Genomic DNA, 19,480 nt, shown 5'->3' with positions numbered 1-19,480 from the left:
GGAGGAGCCAGTGCACACCAGGTAGTCTAAAAGCTTTCTTTTAGTTGTGCCCAGACTCCTGCGGAGCCGCTATTCCCCATGGTCCTTTCGGAGTTCCCAGCATCCACTACGGACTACGAGAAATAGATTTACCGGTGAGTAAAATCTTATTTTAAATTTCATTGCTGGGTTGCATAGATGTTCAGGTGTGTACTCGTACTGTTATGCTTAATCAGGTCTTTTATCTTAAGGAAACCTCATTACTTTCTTCTTTACCAAAAACTTTGATGTATAATAGGTGCATATACAACATTGTGCTCTTATTTCTGCTGTAGAACTCAATGCGTGCGACCATGGAATTCCACGCCGACACAGGGGTCTACCCTCCAGTCAAAGTGCAGGTGGCCCTGGGGAGTGAAGACTTAACTGTTAAGGTGACCAAATGCGCTTTTAAAGTGTTTAAGCTAGACAGAGCAAATTTGTCTTATAGTGTAGTTAATAGCTCTGATTCTAGTTGCTTTTGGGTGTCTTTACCTTAACCAGAGAAGCTTTTGACGGATATAAACCCATGTTCCCAGTTACACGTGTGTAGTCATATAGATTGAGGTTAGGTCATTTGTTTTGTAAAGCTTAGTTAGATAGAATTCTGTGCATTTTAGTATAGCAGTACATACAGCCTGCATATAATCTGTTCCATTTACACCTAAAACAATCAGTAGATATTCATTAATATTCCTATGGTTATAAATTATTAAAATATCTTTAAAAATCTACCCTTCGACATACTATATTAAGGGGATCAATATGAGATCCCGGCGGTCAGGAGAGCGATGCCGGGATCCTGGCGGCAAGCGCAGAGTGTACCCTCGTGGGCTTGTTCCGCTCGCCGCGCTTAGGGTCCGGTGGTGACCTTAGGTCGCCACAGGGTTCTATTCCACCACCCAAGGGGGGGAACTAGCTGGCAGTCGGGACTCCGGCGTTGGTATATTGACCGCCAGGATTCCGTCCGGCGGTCAATTGACTGCCTCCTATATTAAGAGATAATTCAGTTATTAAATGTTCAAAGTTTATGCAATTAAGTGGTTCTAGCTGGAGTTTATAGCCACGAACATATAGAATAAAAGTAGGTGATATTTTGCTTATGGGGGTGTACTAATGGAATGACTTGAATCCATTATCGTGAAAATTACCCAACTGGTGTCTGGACAGAGTGTAAGGGAAATCTGTTTCTTCTCTCAAGGTAATACATTGTAAGGGAGATGGGGGTGTTCCTAGCTAAGGCCTGTGAGATGAACCATTGTGCTACATACCAAATAACTGTACAGAGCTTCTAGTAAATGGTGCTCTGTGTAGGATTCATTCTTATATATCCGTTCTAGTAAGGGAAAAAGAATCATTGTGACCCCCTATCACGCAGTGAAAGTCATTTATGGACCACAAAAGTATAAAACTGCAGAGCAAATGTTCTGTGACATGCACCAACATTTACACATGTGCACCAACTTTTGCTGGGTAGTGGATGGATCTCTGGACCCAGGTGATGTGGCCCACAGGTTTGCAACAATAAATGTGAGGAGCTGGGTGGTAGCGGGCCATTTCTCTGTAATTGTACCTTAGACACTAGTGTATAGTGAGAGAAACATGCAAAGCTTTGGTCTGTAGCCAATAAAAGTGACCCTTGTACTTATACTGGGGAATGTTTTATATGCGTTCTCACATACTGTGCTTCTGTCTCAACACTGTAACATAAGCTCTGTGTACAAGCTCATACAGCAATAGGGCAGAGCTTACAGGTGCTTTGTAATTGTGTATGTCACCTGCACATTCCTTAGTACGAGAAGCTCAGTATTTTGTTGTATTGGGTTGCTAAGCTGGATATATATATAGATATAGATAGAGATATATAGAGATAGATATATAGAGATGACCCAATTACCATGTGTGTATGTATGTGTGTATATATATATATATATATATATATATATATATATATATATATATATATATATATATATATATATATATATATATACATATACATACATACATACATGGTAATTGGGTCATCTCGTAAAGTGTCATTTTCTTTCAAAAGGAAACCAGACCAGTTTGCCTCTGATCTTTCTTTATAGTATAAACCTTCCATTCTCTAAGGTTACCCTCATCTGAACCCTCTCAAGTTCTGTGTCCTTGTAGATTATGGATAAAGCTGCTGTTGCATCACATACATCTGTTCTCTTATTTGCTGCGGTTTGTTACAGTAAACATAACATAGAAATCAACAAAGAGCTTTATCCCACTAGTGCAGGGGTTCCCAACCTCTGTCCTCAAGTACCCCCAACAGTTCATGTTTTCCAGGTCACCTAGCAGGTGCACAGGTGTATTCATTACTCGCTGACACATTTTAAAAGATCCACAGGTGGAGCTAATTATTTCACTTGCAATCCTGTGAGGAGACCTGGAAAACATGAACTGTTGGGGGTACTTGAGGACCGCGGTTGGGAACCACTGCACTGGTGCACAGATTCCCATCATCCGAGGTTTTATATATAATCGCATATATAAAGTTATTGTCCAGGAGCATGCGAGCGGAGGCAGATTACAGTAAGGGTGTGATTGCGACTGATGCAGACCAGGGAAGAGACGCACATGCACCAGTCAGAAGGAGTCTCTCTTTGTGGGTTCTTTATCGCTGGTGCACATTATGCGCTGATGATGGAGATTGTCAAGCTTTGCTTTTCATTGTAAAAGAGCTATTGATCTATTTAAAGGTTTATAAACCCATTAGGTCTATCCTCCGAGTACAACTTATCTTTATTTAACAAAGGTCTTTTGTGGGTGGAATGAATCTCGTGATGCTTTTGGTGCGGCTGGGAGTAAAACTATAAGGGTCCATATTTATCCTTTCTGTCTTTTTGTTGTATTGCAGCTCAGTGATCGTGGTGGTGGCGTCCCTCTGCGGAAAATTGATAGACTGTTTAACTACATGTATTCTACCGCTCCGCCACCTAGGATGGAGACATCTCGTGCAACACCATTGGTAGGTACAGTTTTCAGTAGCCAGATCACTGTTGTCAATATTCTTCTATCAACATTGGAATTAAAATAACTGCATTCAAACATCTAGGAGAACAAGTAAAGTCAAGTTTCAGATTGCTAGTCAGGAATTGATCTATTATGCGGAATGCTTTTGGGTTTTTGAATATATATACTGTGTGTATATATATGTATGTGTGTGTGTGTGTGTGTGTGTGTGTGTATATATGTATGTATATATATATATATATATATATATATATATATATATATATATATATATATATATATATTATAATTCTTTTTTGTAGTAGTACTGCTTATACAGTGGTGCAAAAAAGTATTTGGACAGCCACCGATTGTGCAAGTTGACCCACTTAAAAAGATGAGAGGTCAGTAATTTCCATCATACAGTAGGTACACTTCAACTGTGAGAGACAGAATCTTGAAAAGAAAACTAGGAAATCGCATTGTCTGATTTTGAAACAATTTATTTGTATATTCTTGTGGAAAATAAATATTTGGACAATCAAAAAGTTTAACTCAATACTTTGTAATATAACCTCGGTTGGCAATTACAGAGGTCAAACATTTCCTGTAGTTCTTGACCAGGTTTGCACACACTGTAGCAGGTATTTCTCTAACGTCCTAGTGGATGCTGGGGACTCCGAAAGGACCATGGGGAATAGCGGCTCCGCAGGAGACTGGGCACAAAGTAAAAGCTTTAGGACTAGCTGGTGTGCACTGGCTCCTCCCCCTAAGACCCTCCTCCAAGCCTCAGTTAAGATTTTGTGCCCGAACGAGAAGGGTGCAATCTAGGTGGCTCTCCTGAGCTGCTTAGAGTAAAAGTTTAAATAGGTTTTTTTATTTTCAGTGAGACCTTCTGGCAACAGGCTCACTGCATCGAGGGACTAAGGGGAGAAGAAGCGAACTCACCTGCGTGCAGAGTGGATTGGGCTTCTTAGGCTACTGGACATTAGCTCCAGAGGGACGATCACAGGCCCAGCCATGGATGGGTCCCGGAGCCGCGCCGCCGGCCCCCTTACAGAGCCAGAAGAGTGAAGAGGTCCGGAAAATCGGCGGCAGAAGACGTCCTGTCTTCAATAAGGTAGCGCACAGCACCGCAGCTGTGCGCCATTGCTCTCAGCACACTTCACACTCCGGTCACTGAGGGTGCAGGGCGCTGGGGGGGGGCGCCCTGGGACGCAATGAAAATACCTTAAATGGCTAAAAATACATCACATATAGCTCCTGGGCTATATGGATGTATTTAACCCCTGCCAGTTTTCCACAAAAAAGCGGGAGAAAGGCCGCCGAAAAAGGGGCGGAGCCTATCTCCTCAGCACACAAGCGCCATTTTTTCCTCACAGCTCCGTTGGAGGAAGGCTCCCTGACTCTCCCCTGCAGTCCTGCACTACAGAAACAGGGTAAAACAAGAGAGGGGGGGCACTAAATTGGCATATTAATATATACAGCAGCTATATTAGGGAAAAACACTTATATAAGGTTATCCCTGTATATATATAGCGCTCTGGTGTGTGCTGGCAAACTCTCCCTCTGTCTCCCCAAAGGGCTAGTGGGGTCCTGTCCTCTGTCAGAGCATTCCCTGTGTGTGTGCTGTGTGTCGGTACGCTGTGTCGACATGTATGAGGAGGAAAATGGTGTGGAGGCGGAGCAATTGCCTGTGTTAGTGATGTCACCCCCCAGGGAGTCGACACCTGAATGGATGGTCTTATGGAAAGAATTACGTGATAGTGTCGGCACTTTACAAAAGACTGTTGACGACATGAGACAGCCGGCAAATCAGTTAATACCTGTACAGGCGTCTCAAACACCGTCAGGGGCTATAAAACGCCCGTTACCTCAGGTCGATACAGACACTGACACGGACACTCACTCCAGTGTCGACGGTGAGGAAACAAACGTATTTTCCAGTAGGGCCACACGTTACATGATCACGGCAATGAAGGAGGTTTTGAACATTTCTGATACTACAAGTACCACAAAAAAGGGTATTATGTGGGGTGTGAAAAAACTACCCGTAGTTTTTCCTGAATCAGATGAATTAAATGAGGTGTGTGATGAAGCGTGGGTTTCCCCCGATAAAAAACTGCTAATTTCTAAAAAATTATTGGCATTATACCCTTTCCCGCCAGAGGTTAGGGCGCGTTGGGAAACACCCCCTAGCGTAGATAAGGCGCTCACACGCTTATCAAAACAAGTGGCGTTACCGTCTCCTGATACGGCCGCCCTCAAGGAACCAGCTGATAGGAAGCTGGAAAATATCCTTAAAAGTATATACACACATACTGGTATTATACTGCGACCAGCAATCGCCTCAGCCTGGATGTGCAGTGCTGGGGTGGCTTGGTCGGATTCCCTGACTGAAAATATTGATACCCTGGACAGGGACAATATATTATTGACTATAGAGCATTGAAAGGATGCATTTCTATATATGCGAGATGCACAGAGGGATATTTGCACTCTGGCATCAAGAGTAAGTGCGATGTCCATTTCTGCCAGAAGAGGATTATGGACGCGACAGTGGTCAGGGGATGCGGATTCCAAACGGCATATGGAAGTATTGCCGTATAAAGGGGAGGAGTTATTTGGGGTCGGTCTATCGGACCTGGTGGCCACGGCAACGGCTGGAAAATCCACCTTTTTACCCCAAGTCACCTCGCAGCAGAAAAAGATACCGTCTTTTCAGGCTCAGTCCTTTCGTCCCCATAAGGGCAAGCGGGCAAAAGGCCACTCATATCTGCCCCGGGGCAGTGGAAAGGGAAAAAGACTGCAGCAGACAGCCTCTTCCCACGAACAGAAGCCCTCCCCCGCTTCTGCCAAGTCCTCAGCATGACGCTGGGGCCTTACAAGCGGACTCAGGCACGGTGGGGGCCCGTCTCAAGAATTTCAGCGCGCAGTGGGCTCACTCGCAAGTGGACCCCTGGATCCTGCAGGTAGTATCTCAGGGGTACAAATTGGAATTCGAGACGTCTCCCCCTCGCCGGTTCCTGAAGTCTGCTTTACCAACGTCTCCCCCCGACAGGGAGGCGGTATTGGAAGCCATTCACAAGCTGTATTCCCAGCAGGTGATAATCAAGGTACCCCTCCTACAACAGGGAAAGGGGTATTATTCCACGCTGTTTGTGGTACCGAAGCCGGACGGCTCGGTGAGACCCATTTTAAATCTGAAATCCTTGAACACTTACATAAAAAGGTTCAAGTTCAAGATGGAGTCACTCAGAGCAGTGATAGCGAACCTGGAAGAAGGGGACTATATAGTGTCTCTGGACATCAAGGATGCTTACCTCCATGTCCCAATTTGCCCTTCTCACCAAGGGTACCTCAGGTTTGTGGTACAGAACTGTCACTATCAGTTTCAGACGCTGCCGTTTGGATTGTCCACGGCACCCCAGGTCGTTACCAAGGTAATGGCCGAAATGATGATTCTTCTTCGAAGAAAAGGCGTCTTAATTATCCCTTACTTGGACGATCTCCTGATAAGGGCAAGGTCCAGAGAACAGTTAGAGGTCGGAGTAGCACTATCTCAAGTAGTACTACGACAGCACGGATGGATTCTAAATATTCCAAAATCGCAGCTGATTCCGACGACACGTCTGCTGTTCCTAGGGATGATTCTGGACACAGTACAGAAAAAGGTGTTTCTCCTGGAGGAGAAGGCCAAGGAGTTATCCGACCTAGTCAGGAACCTCCTAAGACCAGGCCAAGTGTCAGTACATCAATGCACAAGGGTCCTGGGAAAGATGGTGGCTTCTTACGAAGCGATTCCATTCGGCAGATTCCACGCAAGAACTTTTCAGTGGGATCTGCTGGACAAATGGTCCGGATCGCATCTTCAAATGCATCAGCGGATAACCCTGTCTCCAAGGACAAGGGTGTCTCTCCTGTGGTGGTTACAGAGTGCTCATCTCCTAGAGGGCCGCAGATTCGGCATTCAGGATTGGGTCCTGGTGACCACGGATGCCAGCCTGAGAGGCTGGGGAGCAGTCACACAGGGAAGAAATTTCCAGGGCTTGTGGTCAAGCATGGAAACGTCACTTCACATAAATATCCTGGAACCAAGGGCCATTTACAATGCCCTAAGTCAGGCAAGACCTCTGCTTCAGGGTCAGCCGGTGTTGATCCAGTCGGACAACATCACGGCAGTCGCCCACGTAAACAGACAGGGCGGCACAAGAAGCAGGAGGGCAATGATGGAAGTGGCAAGGATTCTTCGCTGGGCGGAGAATCATGTGATAGCACTGTCAGCAGTGTTCATTCCGGGAGTGGACAACTGGGAAGCAGACTTCCTCAGCAGACACGATCTTCACCCGGGGGAGTGGGGACTTCACCCAGAAGTCTTCCACATGATTGTGAACCGTTGGGAAAAACCAAAGGTGGACATGATGGCGTCCCGCCTCAACAAAAAACTGGACAGATATTGCGCCAGGTCAAGGGACCCTCAGGCAATAGCTGTGGACGCTCTGGTAACACCGTGGGTGTACCAGTCAGTGTATGTGTTCCCTCCTCTTCCTCTCATACCAAAAGTACTGAGAATCATAAGAAGGAGAGGAGTAAAGACTATACTCGTGGCTCCGGATTGGCCAAGAAGGACTTGGTACCCGGAAATTCAAGAGATGCTCACGGAAGACCCGTGGCCTCTACCTCTAAGAAAGGACCTGCTCCAGCAGGGACCATGTCTGTTCCAAGACTTACCGCGGCTGCGTTTGACGGCATGGCGGTTGAACGCCGGATCCTGAAGGAAAAAGGCATTCCGGATGAAGTCATCCCTACCCTGATCAAAGCCAGGAAGGATGTAACCATACAACATTATCACCGTATTTGGCGTAAATATGTTGCGTGGTGCGAGGCCAGGAAGGCCCCTATAGAGGAATTTCAACTGGGTCGTTTCCTGCATTTCCTGCAAACAGGACTGTCTATGGGCCTCAAATTAGGGTCCATTAAGGTTCAAATTTCGGCCCTGTCAATATTCTTCCAAAAAGAACTGGCTTCTGTTCCTGAAGTTCAGACGTTTATCAAGGGAGTACTGCATATACAGCCTCCTTTTGTGCCTCCAGTGGCACCTTGGGATCTCAATGTAGTTTTGGGATTCCTAAAATCACATTGGTTTGAACCACTCACCACTGTGGACTTAAAATATCTCACATGGAAAGTGGTAATGCTGTTAGCCCTGGCTTCAGCCAGGCGTGTCTCAGAATTGGCGGCTTTATCCTATAAAAGCCCTTACCTAATTTTTCATACGGACAGGGCAGAATTGAGGACTCGTCCTCAATTTCTACCTAAGGTGGTTTCAGCATTTCACTTAAACCAGCCTATTCTGGTGCCTGCGGCTACTAGGGACTTGGAGGATTCCAAGTTGCTGGACGTAGTCAGGGCCCTGAAAATATATGTTTCCAGGACGGCTGGAGTCGGGAAATCTGATTCGCTGTTTATCCTGTATGCACCCAACAAGCTGGGTGCTCCTGCTTCTAAGCAGACGATTGCTCGTTGGATTTGTAGTACAATTCAGCTTGCACATTCTGTGGCAGGCCTGCCACAGCCAAAATCTGTAAAAGCCCATTCCACACGGAAAGTGGGCTCATCTTGGGCGGCTGCCCGAGGGGTCTCGGCTTTACAACTTTGCCGAGCGGCTACTTGGTCAGGGGTAAACACGTTTGCTAAAGTCTACAGATTTGATACCCTGGCTGAGGAGGACCTGGAGTTCTCTCATTCGGTGCTGCAGAGTCATCCGCACTCTCCCGCCCGTTTGGGAGCTTTGGTATAATCCCCATGGTCCTTTCGGAGTCCCCAGCATCCACTAGGACGTTAGAGAAAATAAGAATTTACTTACCGATAATTCTATTTCTCATAGTCCGTAGTGGATGCTGGGCGCCCATCCCAAGTGCGGATTGTCTGCATTACTTGTACATAGTTATTGTTACAAAAATCGGGTTATTGTTGTTGTGAGCCATCTTTTCAGAGGCTCCTTCTGTTATCATGCTGTTAACTGGGTTCAGATCACAAGTTGTACGGTGTGATTGGTGTGGCTGGTATGAGTCTTACCCGGGATTCAAAATCCTTCCTTATTGTGTACGCTCGTCCGGGCACAGTATCCTAACTGAGGCTTGGAGGAGGGTCATAGGGGGAGGAGCCAGTGCACACCAGCTAGTCCTAAAGCTTTTACTTTGTGCCCAGTCTCCTGCGGAGCCGCTATTCCCCATGGTCCTTTCGGAGTCCCCAGCATCCACTACGGACTATGAGAAATAGAATTATCAGTAAGTAAATTCTTATTTTTGGCCCACACTTCCATGTAGATCTTCTCTAGATCTGTTTATGTTTTGGGGCTGTCACCGGGCAACACGGACTTTCAACTCCCTCCACAGATTTTCTATTGGGTTGAGGTCTGGAGACTGGCTAGGCCACTCCAGGACCTTGAAATGCTTCTTACGGAGCCACTCCTTAGTTGCCCGGGTGGTGTGTTTGGGGTCATTGTCATGCTGGAAGACCCAGCCACGTTCCATCTTCAATGCTCTTACTGAGGGAAGGAGGTTTTTGCCCAAAATCTCACGATACATGGCCCCATTCATCCTCTCCTTAATATGGATCAGTCGTCCTGTCCCCTTTGCAGAAAAGCAGCCCCAAAGCATGATGTTTCCACCCCCATGCTTCACAGTGGGTATGGTGTTCTTGTGATGCCATTTATCATTCTTCTCCCTCCAAACACGGCGAGTGGAGTTTATACCAAAAAGTTTGATTTTGCTCTCATCTGACCACATTACATTCTCCCAGTCCTCCTCTGGATCATCCAGATGGTCACTGGCAAACTTTAGGCGGGCCTGGACATGTGCGGGCTTAAGCAGGGGGACCTTTCGGGCGCTGCAGAATTTCAATCCATGACGACATAGTGTGTTACTAATGATAACCTTTGTGACTGGTCCCAGCTCTCTTGAGGTCATTGACCAGGTCCCCCCATGTAGTTCTGGGCTGATTCCTCACCGTTCTCAAGATCATTGATACCCCACGAGGTGAGATCTTGCATGGAGCCCCAGGTCGAGGGAGATTTGTCAGTGATCTTGTATTTCTTCCATTTTTGAATAATTGCGCCAACAGTTGATCTCTTCTCACCAAGCTGCTTGCCTATTGTCGAGTAGCTCATCCCAGCCTTGTGCAGCTCTACAATTTTGTCCATGATGTCCTTAGACAGCTCTCTAGTCTTGGCCATGGTGGAGAGGTAGCAGTCTGTTTGAGGGTGTGGACAGGTGTCTTTTATACAGATAACCAGTTCAAACAGGTGCCATTAATACAGGTAACGAGTGGAGGATAGAAGAGCTTCTTAAAGAAGAAGTAACAGAAATCTTGCTGCTTGGTAGGTGTCCAAATATTTATTTTCCACAAAAATATACAAATTGTTTAAAAATCAATGTGATTTCCTTGTTTTTTTTTCTCCAGATTCCGTCTCTCACAGTTGAAGTGTACCTATGATGGAAATTACAGACCTCTCTCATCTTTTTAAGTGTGTCAACTTACTTTTTTGCCCCACTGTACATAATGTAGGAATAAAGCACTTGACCACTTATCGGACAGCAATAACGATTCCCCTCCATTTGTGTTTTTGGAACCTTGTTGATAACTTGATTCCATATAAGAAATCCCATAGCTGAGTATCAAAGGCTACATATTACTGAACTGAGTAGTATACCTGGCGTGATCTGATTTCTGTAGCAGAGCAGACACAGGAGTCTTGACGAAGGTTAGGTGCACCTAGATATTGACTTAGGCAGTGTTTATGGAGCAAGATGCAGCATTTGACGGAACTGTCAGTTTGACACCAGGGCGTTCCTTGCAAAGTACAGCACCTAAATGTGCGGACCGGTGTAGGCCTGGGACTTCCTTTTTCTGAGCACGATCACTGAAGAGTGAGTGGAAGTGTAGAGATTGGGTCGTCCTAGTAGGTGCTTCAATGTTTCCTCTCCACAAAATTACATCCGTTTTGCACCACCTCACAGCTGATTTGACTTTTGTTCTGGTATTATACTTTTAATACAACTTGTTTTGTGCCTCCATATTGCCCTACCACTCGCAAGTGGACCCCTGGATCCTGCAGGTAGTATCTCAGGGGTACAAATTGGAATTCGAGACGTCTCCCCCTCGCCGGTTCCTGAAGTCTGCTTTACCAACGTCTCCCCCCGACAGGGAGGCGGTATTGGAAGCCATTCACAAGCTGTATTCCCAGCAGGTGATAATCAAGGTACCCCTCCTACAACAGGGAAAGGGGTATTATTCCACGCTGTTTGTGGTACCGAAGCCGGACGGCTCGGTGAGACCCATTTTAAATCTGAAATCCTTGAACACTTACATAAAAAGGTTCAAGTTCAAGATGGAGTCACTCAGAGCAGTGATAGCGAACCTGGAAGAAGGGGACTATATAGTGTCTCTGGACATCAAGGATGCTTACCTCCATGTCCCAATTTGCCCTTCTCACCAAGGGTACCTCCAGGTTTGTGGTACAGAACTGTCACTATCAGTTTCAGACGCTGCCGTTTGGATTGTCCACGGCACCCCAGGTCGTTACCAAGGTAATGGCCGAAATGATGATTCTTCTTCGAAGAAAAGGCGTCTTAATTATCCCTTACTTGGACGATCTCCTGATAAGGGCAAGGTCCAGAGAACAGTTAGAGGTCGGAGTAGCACTATCTCAAGTAGTACTACGACAGCACGGATGGATTCTAAATATTCCAAAATCGCAGCTGATTCCGACGACACGTCTGCTGTTCCTAGGGATGATTCTGGACACAGTACAGAAAAAGGTGTTTCTCCTGGAGGAGAAGGCCAAGGAGTTATCCGACCTAGTCAGGAACCTCCTAAGACCAGGCCAAGTGTCAGTACATCAATGCACAAGGGTCCTGGGAAAGATGGTGGCTTCTTACGAAGCGATTCCATTCGGCAGATTCCACGCAAGAACTTTTCAGTGGGATCTGCTGGACAAATGGTCCGGATCGCATCTTCAAATGCATCAGCGGATAACCCTGTCTCCAAGGACAAGGGTGTCTCTCCTGTGGTGGTTACAGAGTGCTCATCTCCTAGAGGGCCGCAGATTCGGCATTCAGGATTGGGTCCTGGTGACCACGGATGCCAGCCTGAGAGGCTGGGGAGCAGTCACACAGGGAAGAAATTTCCAGGGCTTGTGGTCAAGCATGGAAACGTCACTTCACATAAATATCCTGGAACTAAGGGCCATTTACAATGCCCTAAGTCAGGCAAGACCTCTGCTTCAGGGTCAGCCGGTGTTGATCCAGTCGGACAACATCACGGCAGTCGCCCACGTAAACAGACAGGGCGGCACAAGAAGCAGGAGGGCAATGATGGAAGTGGCAAGGATTCTTCGCTGGGCGGAGAATCATGTGATAGCACTGTCAGCAGTGTTCATTCCGGGAGTGGACAACTGGGAAGCAGACTTCCTCAGCAGACACGATCTTCACCCGGGGGAGTGGGGACTTCACCCAGAAGTCTTCCACATGATTGTGAACCGTTGGGAAAAACCAAAGGTGGACATGATGGCGTCCCGCCTCAACAAAAAACTGGACAGATATTGCACCAGGTCAAGGGACCCTCAGGCAATAGCTGTGGACGCTCTGGTAACACCGTGGGTGTACCAGTCAGTGTATGTGTTCCCTCCTCTTCCTCTCATACCAAAAGTACTGAGAATCATAAGAAGGAGAGGAGTAAAGACTATACTCGTGGCTCCGGATTGGCCAAGAAGGACTTGGTACCCGGAAATTCAAGAGATGCTCACGGAAGACCCGTGGCCTCTACCTCTAAGAAAGGACCTGCTCCAGCAGGGACCATGTCTGTTCCAAGACTTACCGCGGCTGCGTTTGACGGCATGGCGGTTGAACGCCGGATCCTGAAGGAAAAAGGCATTCCGGATGAAGTCATCCCTACCCTGATCAAAGCCAGGAAGGATGTAACCGTACAACATTATCACCGTATTTGGCGTAAATATGTTGCGTGGTGTGAGGCCAGGAAGGCCCCTACAGAGGAATTTCAACTGGGTCGTTTCCTGCATTTCCTGCAAACAGGACTGTCTATGGGCCTCAAATTGGGGTCCATTAAGGTTCAAATTTCGGCCCTGTCAATATTCTTCCAAAAAGAACTGGCTTCTGTTCCTGAAGTTCAGACGTTTGTCAAGGGAGTACTGCATATACAGCCTCCTTTTGTGCCTCCAGTGGCACCTTGGGATCTCAATGTAGTTTTGGGATTCCTAAAATCACATTGGTTTGAACCACTCACCACTGTGGACTTAAAATATCTCACATGGAAAGTGGTAATGCTGTTAGCCCTGGCTTCAGCCTGGCGTGTCTCAGAATTGGCGGCTTTATCCTATAAAAGCCCTTACCTAATTTTTCATACAGACAGGGCAGAATTGAGGACTCGTCCTCAATTTCTCCCTAAGGTGGTTTCAGCTTTTCACTTAAACCAGCCTATTGTGGTGCCTGCGGCTACTAGGGACTTGGAGGATTCCAAGTTGCTGGACGTAGTCGGGGCCCTGAAAATATATGTTTCCAGGACGGCTGGAGTCAGAAAATCTGATTCGCTGTTTATCCTGTATGCACCCAACAAGCTGGGTGCTCCTGCTTCTAAGCAGACGATTGCTCGTTGGATTTGTAGTACAATTCAGCTTGCACATTCTGTGGCAGGCCTGCCACAGCAAAAATCTGTAAAAGCCCATTCCACACGGAAAGTGGGCTCATCTTGGGCGGCTGCCCGAGGGGTCTCGGCTTTACAACTTTGCCGAGCAGCTACTTGGTCAGGGGCAAACACGTTTGCTAAATTCTACAAATTTGATACCCTGGCTGAGGAGGACCTGGAGTTCTCTCATTCGGTGCTGCAGAGTCATCCGCACTCTCCCGCCCGTTTGGGAGCTTTGGTATAATCCCCATGGTCCTTTCGGAGTCCCCAGCATCCACTAGGACGTTAGAGAAAATAAGAATTTACTTACCGATAATTCTATTTCTCATAGTCCGTAGTGGATGCTGGGCGCCCATCCCAAGTGCGGATTGTCTGCATTACTTGTACATAGTTATTGTTACAAAAATCGGGTTATTGTTGTTGTGAGCCATCTTTTCAGAGGCTCCTTCTGTTATCATGCTGTTAACTGGGTTCAGATCACAAGTTGTACGGTGTGATTGGTGTGGCTGGTATGAGTCTTACCCGGGATTCAAAATCCTTCCTTATTGTGTACGCTCGTCCGGGCACAGTATCCTAACTGAGGCTTGGAGGAGGGTCATAGGGGGAGGAGCCAGTGCACACCAGGTAGTCCTAAAGCTTTTTACTTTTGTGCCCAGTCTCCTGCGGAGCCGCTATTCCCAATGGTCCTTTCGGAGTCCCCAGCATCCACTACGGACTATGAGAAATAGAATTATCGGTAAGTAAATTCTTATTTTTTGTGCTCAAAGCAGTAATTTAGGACCAAACAGAATTGTTTTAGTGAAAGTGGTAGGAGTTGTGCTGGACCATCCAGGAACCCCCGAAATAACAGGAATGCATTTGATGTAGACATTATTAAGTGACCCTTGTTGGTTGGTTGATACAGATGCAATGGCGGGGCCGTGATGGCGCAGTATTGGAAGTCACTACACGGTCAGCGCTTTGATTACCAGATAACATTAGGACGTGTGTCTTCTGCAGTCTGTATTGCAGTAGGAAGTTATACTGACATTCCAGTGTAGCGCTGTTACACCGCTAATAATAAACATTGCATTTTACCTTCTTGGCTCATATATGAAAACTTCCATTTTGGTCCTATCCGTTCTGTATTGGCCTGGGAACGTTTGGATTATACATTTGATATATCATTTTATACAGTATTTTAAGCTGTACACTTAGTGGCCCTTTAAAGTTTGTATTTGTTCTGTCAAGATTTGCTGCATGTACTTTAAATGTATAATTCTGCATAGATTGACCTTTTGTATAAAACTGTTTGCTGTATACAGACCTAGTTGTGTTATGTGACATTTTGTATCACCTATAGAATTCTTTGTAGTCGTGTTGCTTAAATGTACTTCGGTCGTATACACATTGAAGGTAACCGTCTTCTGGGCGTATTCATAGCTCTGTAGTGCATAGTCGCTCTTTCTGCACAGTAAGCAAATAATGACCTTTTGTTTCTCTTCTGGTATACAGGCTGGGTTCGGCTATGGCCTGCCTATATCAAGACTCTATGCCCAGTACTTTCAAGGAGATTTGAAATTATATTCTTTAGAGGGATATGGAACCGATGCAGTAATATATATTAAGGTATGACCTAGAATTTTTGTGTTAAGTACACTGAAGCGTTTTCTGACTTGCATGAGAGGGAAAAAGATCAAAACCAAAATTATTTATTTAAATATTAGAAATGACACACATTGTTTCGAACAGTATTGTTTTATTGCAAAACAGTAGGTGGCAAACACGGTCCTTTCTCTTTCATCCACTAGGGGACACTGGAGTCCTATACAGTAGGGGTGTGAAGCCTTGAACCGGAGGTGTGGCACAATCTAAAATTAGCATTGTCTGCACAGCCGTCTCCTCCCCTTTCACATCCCTCCTCCCTCAGTTTGAGAAATTGTGCTGGAGGTAACAGCACGTGGAGCACTTGAGCTCCTGACTAAGAATCTAAAAGGGGTTGTGTAACCCTAATAAAAGGGGGACAAGGCTGCCTAATATCAGAGAGACAAAGATCCCTATTGAAGGGACCTGCCTCTCTCCACAGGAGATCCTCCAAGTCCTTCTAACAGTGAGTACTGGTCGAAGGAAAGAAGTAGCTTAGGGCCCTATTTTTATTTTTATTTAATTTTATACCTTCCTTACTAAAATATCATATATCACTGTAAGGACGAGGAACAGCGGCGGGCGCGGGAGCAGAGTGCGGCGCGGGACTCGGCCTTTCCTCCCTGTGAGCAGGGAGAGACGGCAGAGCGGCGTGCTGCACAGCGACGAAGACTGATAGCCGAAGCGGAGCACAGGCGCCACTACAGGAAACTGTCCCGGCGTGCGCCGCCCAGCGGGTCCGGAGCGCGCCAAATAGTGTCCTCACAGAGCACCAGATAGTGGACTCGGCGCGCGCCGGCCAGCGGGAGGGGGCTAGACATACAAGTGCTTCCATACCGTGAGGAAGGGGTGGCAGCGACATCTGAGGCAGCAGCAAGTGGAGCTCATATAGCCTAATGGCTAGGGTTCCTGACCAGCAGCATATTTTTCCATGCAGTCTTGCAGGACATTTAGTGAGGGCCATATTTAATGATTATGGCGCCAGGCTGAGGTAATGGATGGGTCCTCCCCCTCCCCCCAGTAGAGTACATAGGGGAAGGTTGTTTATTAAGAATTAGCTCCCCCTGCTGCACTGCCTGCATAGTGCATAGTATAATATAGCAGGGAGATCGTTAGGTAACAGCTCCCTCTGCTGGTGTATAATATATATACAGTATATGAGGATCTCCTGATAAGTAATCAAACTTTACAATTTATATTTTCAAGGGACTTCTGTTTCAAAGATCCCGCAGAAAATACACGGAAGCAAGCGAATACCAACTCTAACATCGTAGCTGATTTACAGTTGGGGTGTGAGGATTGCGAGTCGTCTGGTGTTTTAATTATTATTATTTTTATTATTATATAAAAAAAAATATTTTTTTTAATTGTTAATTAAAGTAAACATATTGGCCTGCTCCTTTTATATACGAAAAGGACAGGTAATTCCAGCCGGATCCAATACCTTCGCTTCCGTCATCTCCCAGTCTTTCTCTTCCTAGTTTAAAGGGTGAAAACGCGGCGGGCTACCCTGGTACAGGGTTTTCAAAACAACATGTCTAAGGCAACCAAGACCTCCAAGATCTGTTATGTTTGTACGAAATGTAACAAGAAGAGCACGCGGGTTGGCAGCTCCGGGGTGTGCGACTCCTGCTTAAACAAGGACGCTCCACCCGGGAGCAGTGCTCTGGCTAAGGCATGGGAAGACAACCTTGCTAATAGAATCTCCATGGAGATGGCAGAGTCGCGCAAGCAGCAATCAGAATGGGCTGCGGGATTCTCAAAGACGATGGAGGAATTTCTCAGGTTAACGCCGCCCGCACACGCAGAAACGAGTGTGCGCAAAGCTGTTAAAAGAACCCTCCCTATGATACCAGAATCAGAGAAGGAAGAGGGTTTTCTTCTTGATACGGAGGAAGGTGAGTTAATTGAACCTAACCTAGACGCTGACTTTCCAGAAGATGACTTGGCAATCTCAGGTCTAGACTCCTTAATTGACGCGGTAAAAGAGATCCTAAGCTTTAAGGACGAGGAAATACGGGAGCCGGAAGATTTCGATTTGTTCGAATTCCAGAAGCCGCGTTCAGCAGTGTTTCCTATTCCTAAATCCCTCCAATCTCAGATAGAGGTGGCTTGGAAACAACCTGACAAACGGTTTCAATTTCCGAAACGGTTTCAGGTAACTTATCCCCTACCTAAGGGTGTAATGGACAAGTGGGAGACTCCACCGGTAGTGGATGCTTCCCTAGGAAGGTTGTCAAAAAAGACAATTTTACCAATTCCTAACGTAACTACTTTAAAGGATGCGTCAGACCGTAAAGTTGACACTGCGTTAAAGTCAATTTTTGTTGCAGCTGGTGCAGCGCAGAGACCTGCGATCGTCTGTGCTTGGGTCAACAAGGCCATGGGTACATGGTCCGGCCGTATTGTACAAGCTATTGAGGAGGAAAATAGCTTAGAAGAGATTACCCAACTGGCAGAACATATTCGAGAATCTGCATCGTACTTGTGTCAAGCTTCTAAGGATATTAGCAGAATAGCATCGCGCATATCTGCATCGGCCATATCGGTTAGAAGGATTTTATGGCTCAGAGAATGGCAGGGAGACTCTGAGACCAAGAAGGCGGTAGAATCCATCCCCTTTGGGGGTGAAATGCTGTTCGGACCAGAATTAGACAAGTGGATTTCGCAGGCTACAGCGGGGAAGTCCACTTTTCTGCCTACTCCGCCTACTGCCTACTCCGGTATACGAGAACCGCTCCACAAACTAGGAGAGGTTATTCGGGACCAGCATTTACTTCATTTAGATCTCAGTCCTTTCGAGCCAGAGGAAGGGGTTTCGGTACACAAGCACGTGGAGGTAGAGGCCGCTCACAAGCAACAACCAGAAAGCAGGATAAACCCGCTGACAAGACCGTGGCATGACGGCCTCCCAGCTCACCTGGGGTCCCCCTTGGTGGGCGGCCGACTGGAAGGTTTTCAGGACATCTGGGCCAAAACCTCACCAGAACTTTGGGTGAACAACTTGATCTCTCAGGGATACAAACTGGAATTTCAACAGAGGCCTCACAGTCAGTTTTTTTACAACAGGATTGCCTCAGTGCCCTCAGAAAGCAAGGGCACTACAGGCAGCAATTCTCAAATTGCTACAAGCAGAGGTCATTATTCCGGTTCCCGCTTCTCAGAGAGGAACGGGGTTCTATTCCAATCTTTTTGTCGTGCCAAAGCCAGACGGGACGGTCAGACCAATACTCAATTTAAAAGTTTTCAACCAGTTTTTAAGAGTCTACAAATTCAAGATGGAATCAATCCAATCAGTCATTGCAGGCTTAGAACAGGGCGAGTTCATGGTATCCATGGACATAAAGGATGCATATCTGCATATTCCAATCTGGACTCCTCACCAGGCTTACTTAAGGTTCGCACTGGTGGCGGATCACTACCAATTCCGGGCATTGCCGTTCGGCCTAGCATCAGCCCCAAGAATTTTCACAAAGATCATGGCGATCATGGTTGCAGGTCTGAGACTGTTGGGGGTCACGATTATACCTTATCTGGACGACTTATTGATCAAGGCTCCATCTCAGATTCGACTGCTCAAGGATGTTCAGACATCCCATCAATTCCTAGTTCAGCATGGATGGATTGTCAATTTCCAAAAGTCCAACCTCATACCGACTCAACGGATTAAATTCCTCGGTCTCATCTTGGACACGGTCCTATTACGGGTGTTCCTACCAGAGAACAAGGTCCAGGACCAACAGAGATTAGTGGCTCAGGTACTGAGGACGCAAACCGTTTCTCTGCACCTCTGTGTGCAACTTCTCGGGAAGATGGTAGCATCGTTCGAAGCTCTCCAGTACGGCAGACTTCATTCACGACCATTCCAAATGAACCTCATTGCTCAGGGAGCAGGCTCGCACTGGCTTCTCCATCGGAGAATCCGACTTCACCCACAGGTACGGGTCTCCCTGATATGGTGGTCGTTACACAAGAACCTTGCAGCCGGAAAAAAATGCGGCATTTGGGATTGGAGGATCCTGACGACGGATGCCAGTCTCAGAGGTTGGGGAGCCGTCCTAAACGACCATCAGTTTCAAGGACGGTGGACCCTACAGGAGAGCAAACTACCCATAATTATCCGCCACTTGGTTTTCTTTGGTATTATTAT

General features: G+C 46.6%; 1 protein-coding gene across 1 annotated transcript in view; it reads left to right on the top strand.

Moving 5' to 3' along the window:
- Positions 1–19,480, top strand: part of PDK1 (pyruvate dehydrogenase kinase 1) — an 82,757-nt gene that overhangs the window by 43,004 nt on the left and 20,273 nt on the right. The window contains exons 8-10 of the mRNA XM_063933458.1: positions 315–413; positions 2,909–3,019; positions 15,202–15,315. Of these exons, the coding sequence (XP_063789528.1) occupies positions 315–413; positions 2,909–3,019; positions 15,202–15,315 (324 nt within the window). The remainder of the gene's footprint in view (positions 1–314; positions 414–2,908; positions 3,020–15,201; positions 15,316–19,480) is intronic.

Source organism: Pseudophryne corroboree, chromosome 7 (genome assembly GCF_028390025.1).
Source record: "Pseudophryne corroboree isolate aPseCor3 chromosome 7, aPseCor3.hap2, whole genome shotgun sequence".
In the NCBI taxonomy this organism is placed as follows: Eukaryota; Metazoa; Chordata; class Amphibia; order Anura; family Myobatrachidae; genus Pseudophryne; species Pseudophryne corroboree.
This window is presented reverse-complemented; position numbering and strand designations above follow the sequence as displayed.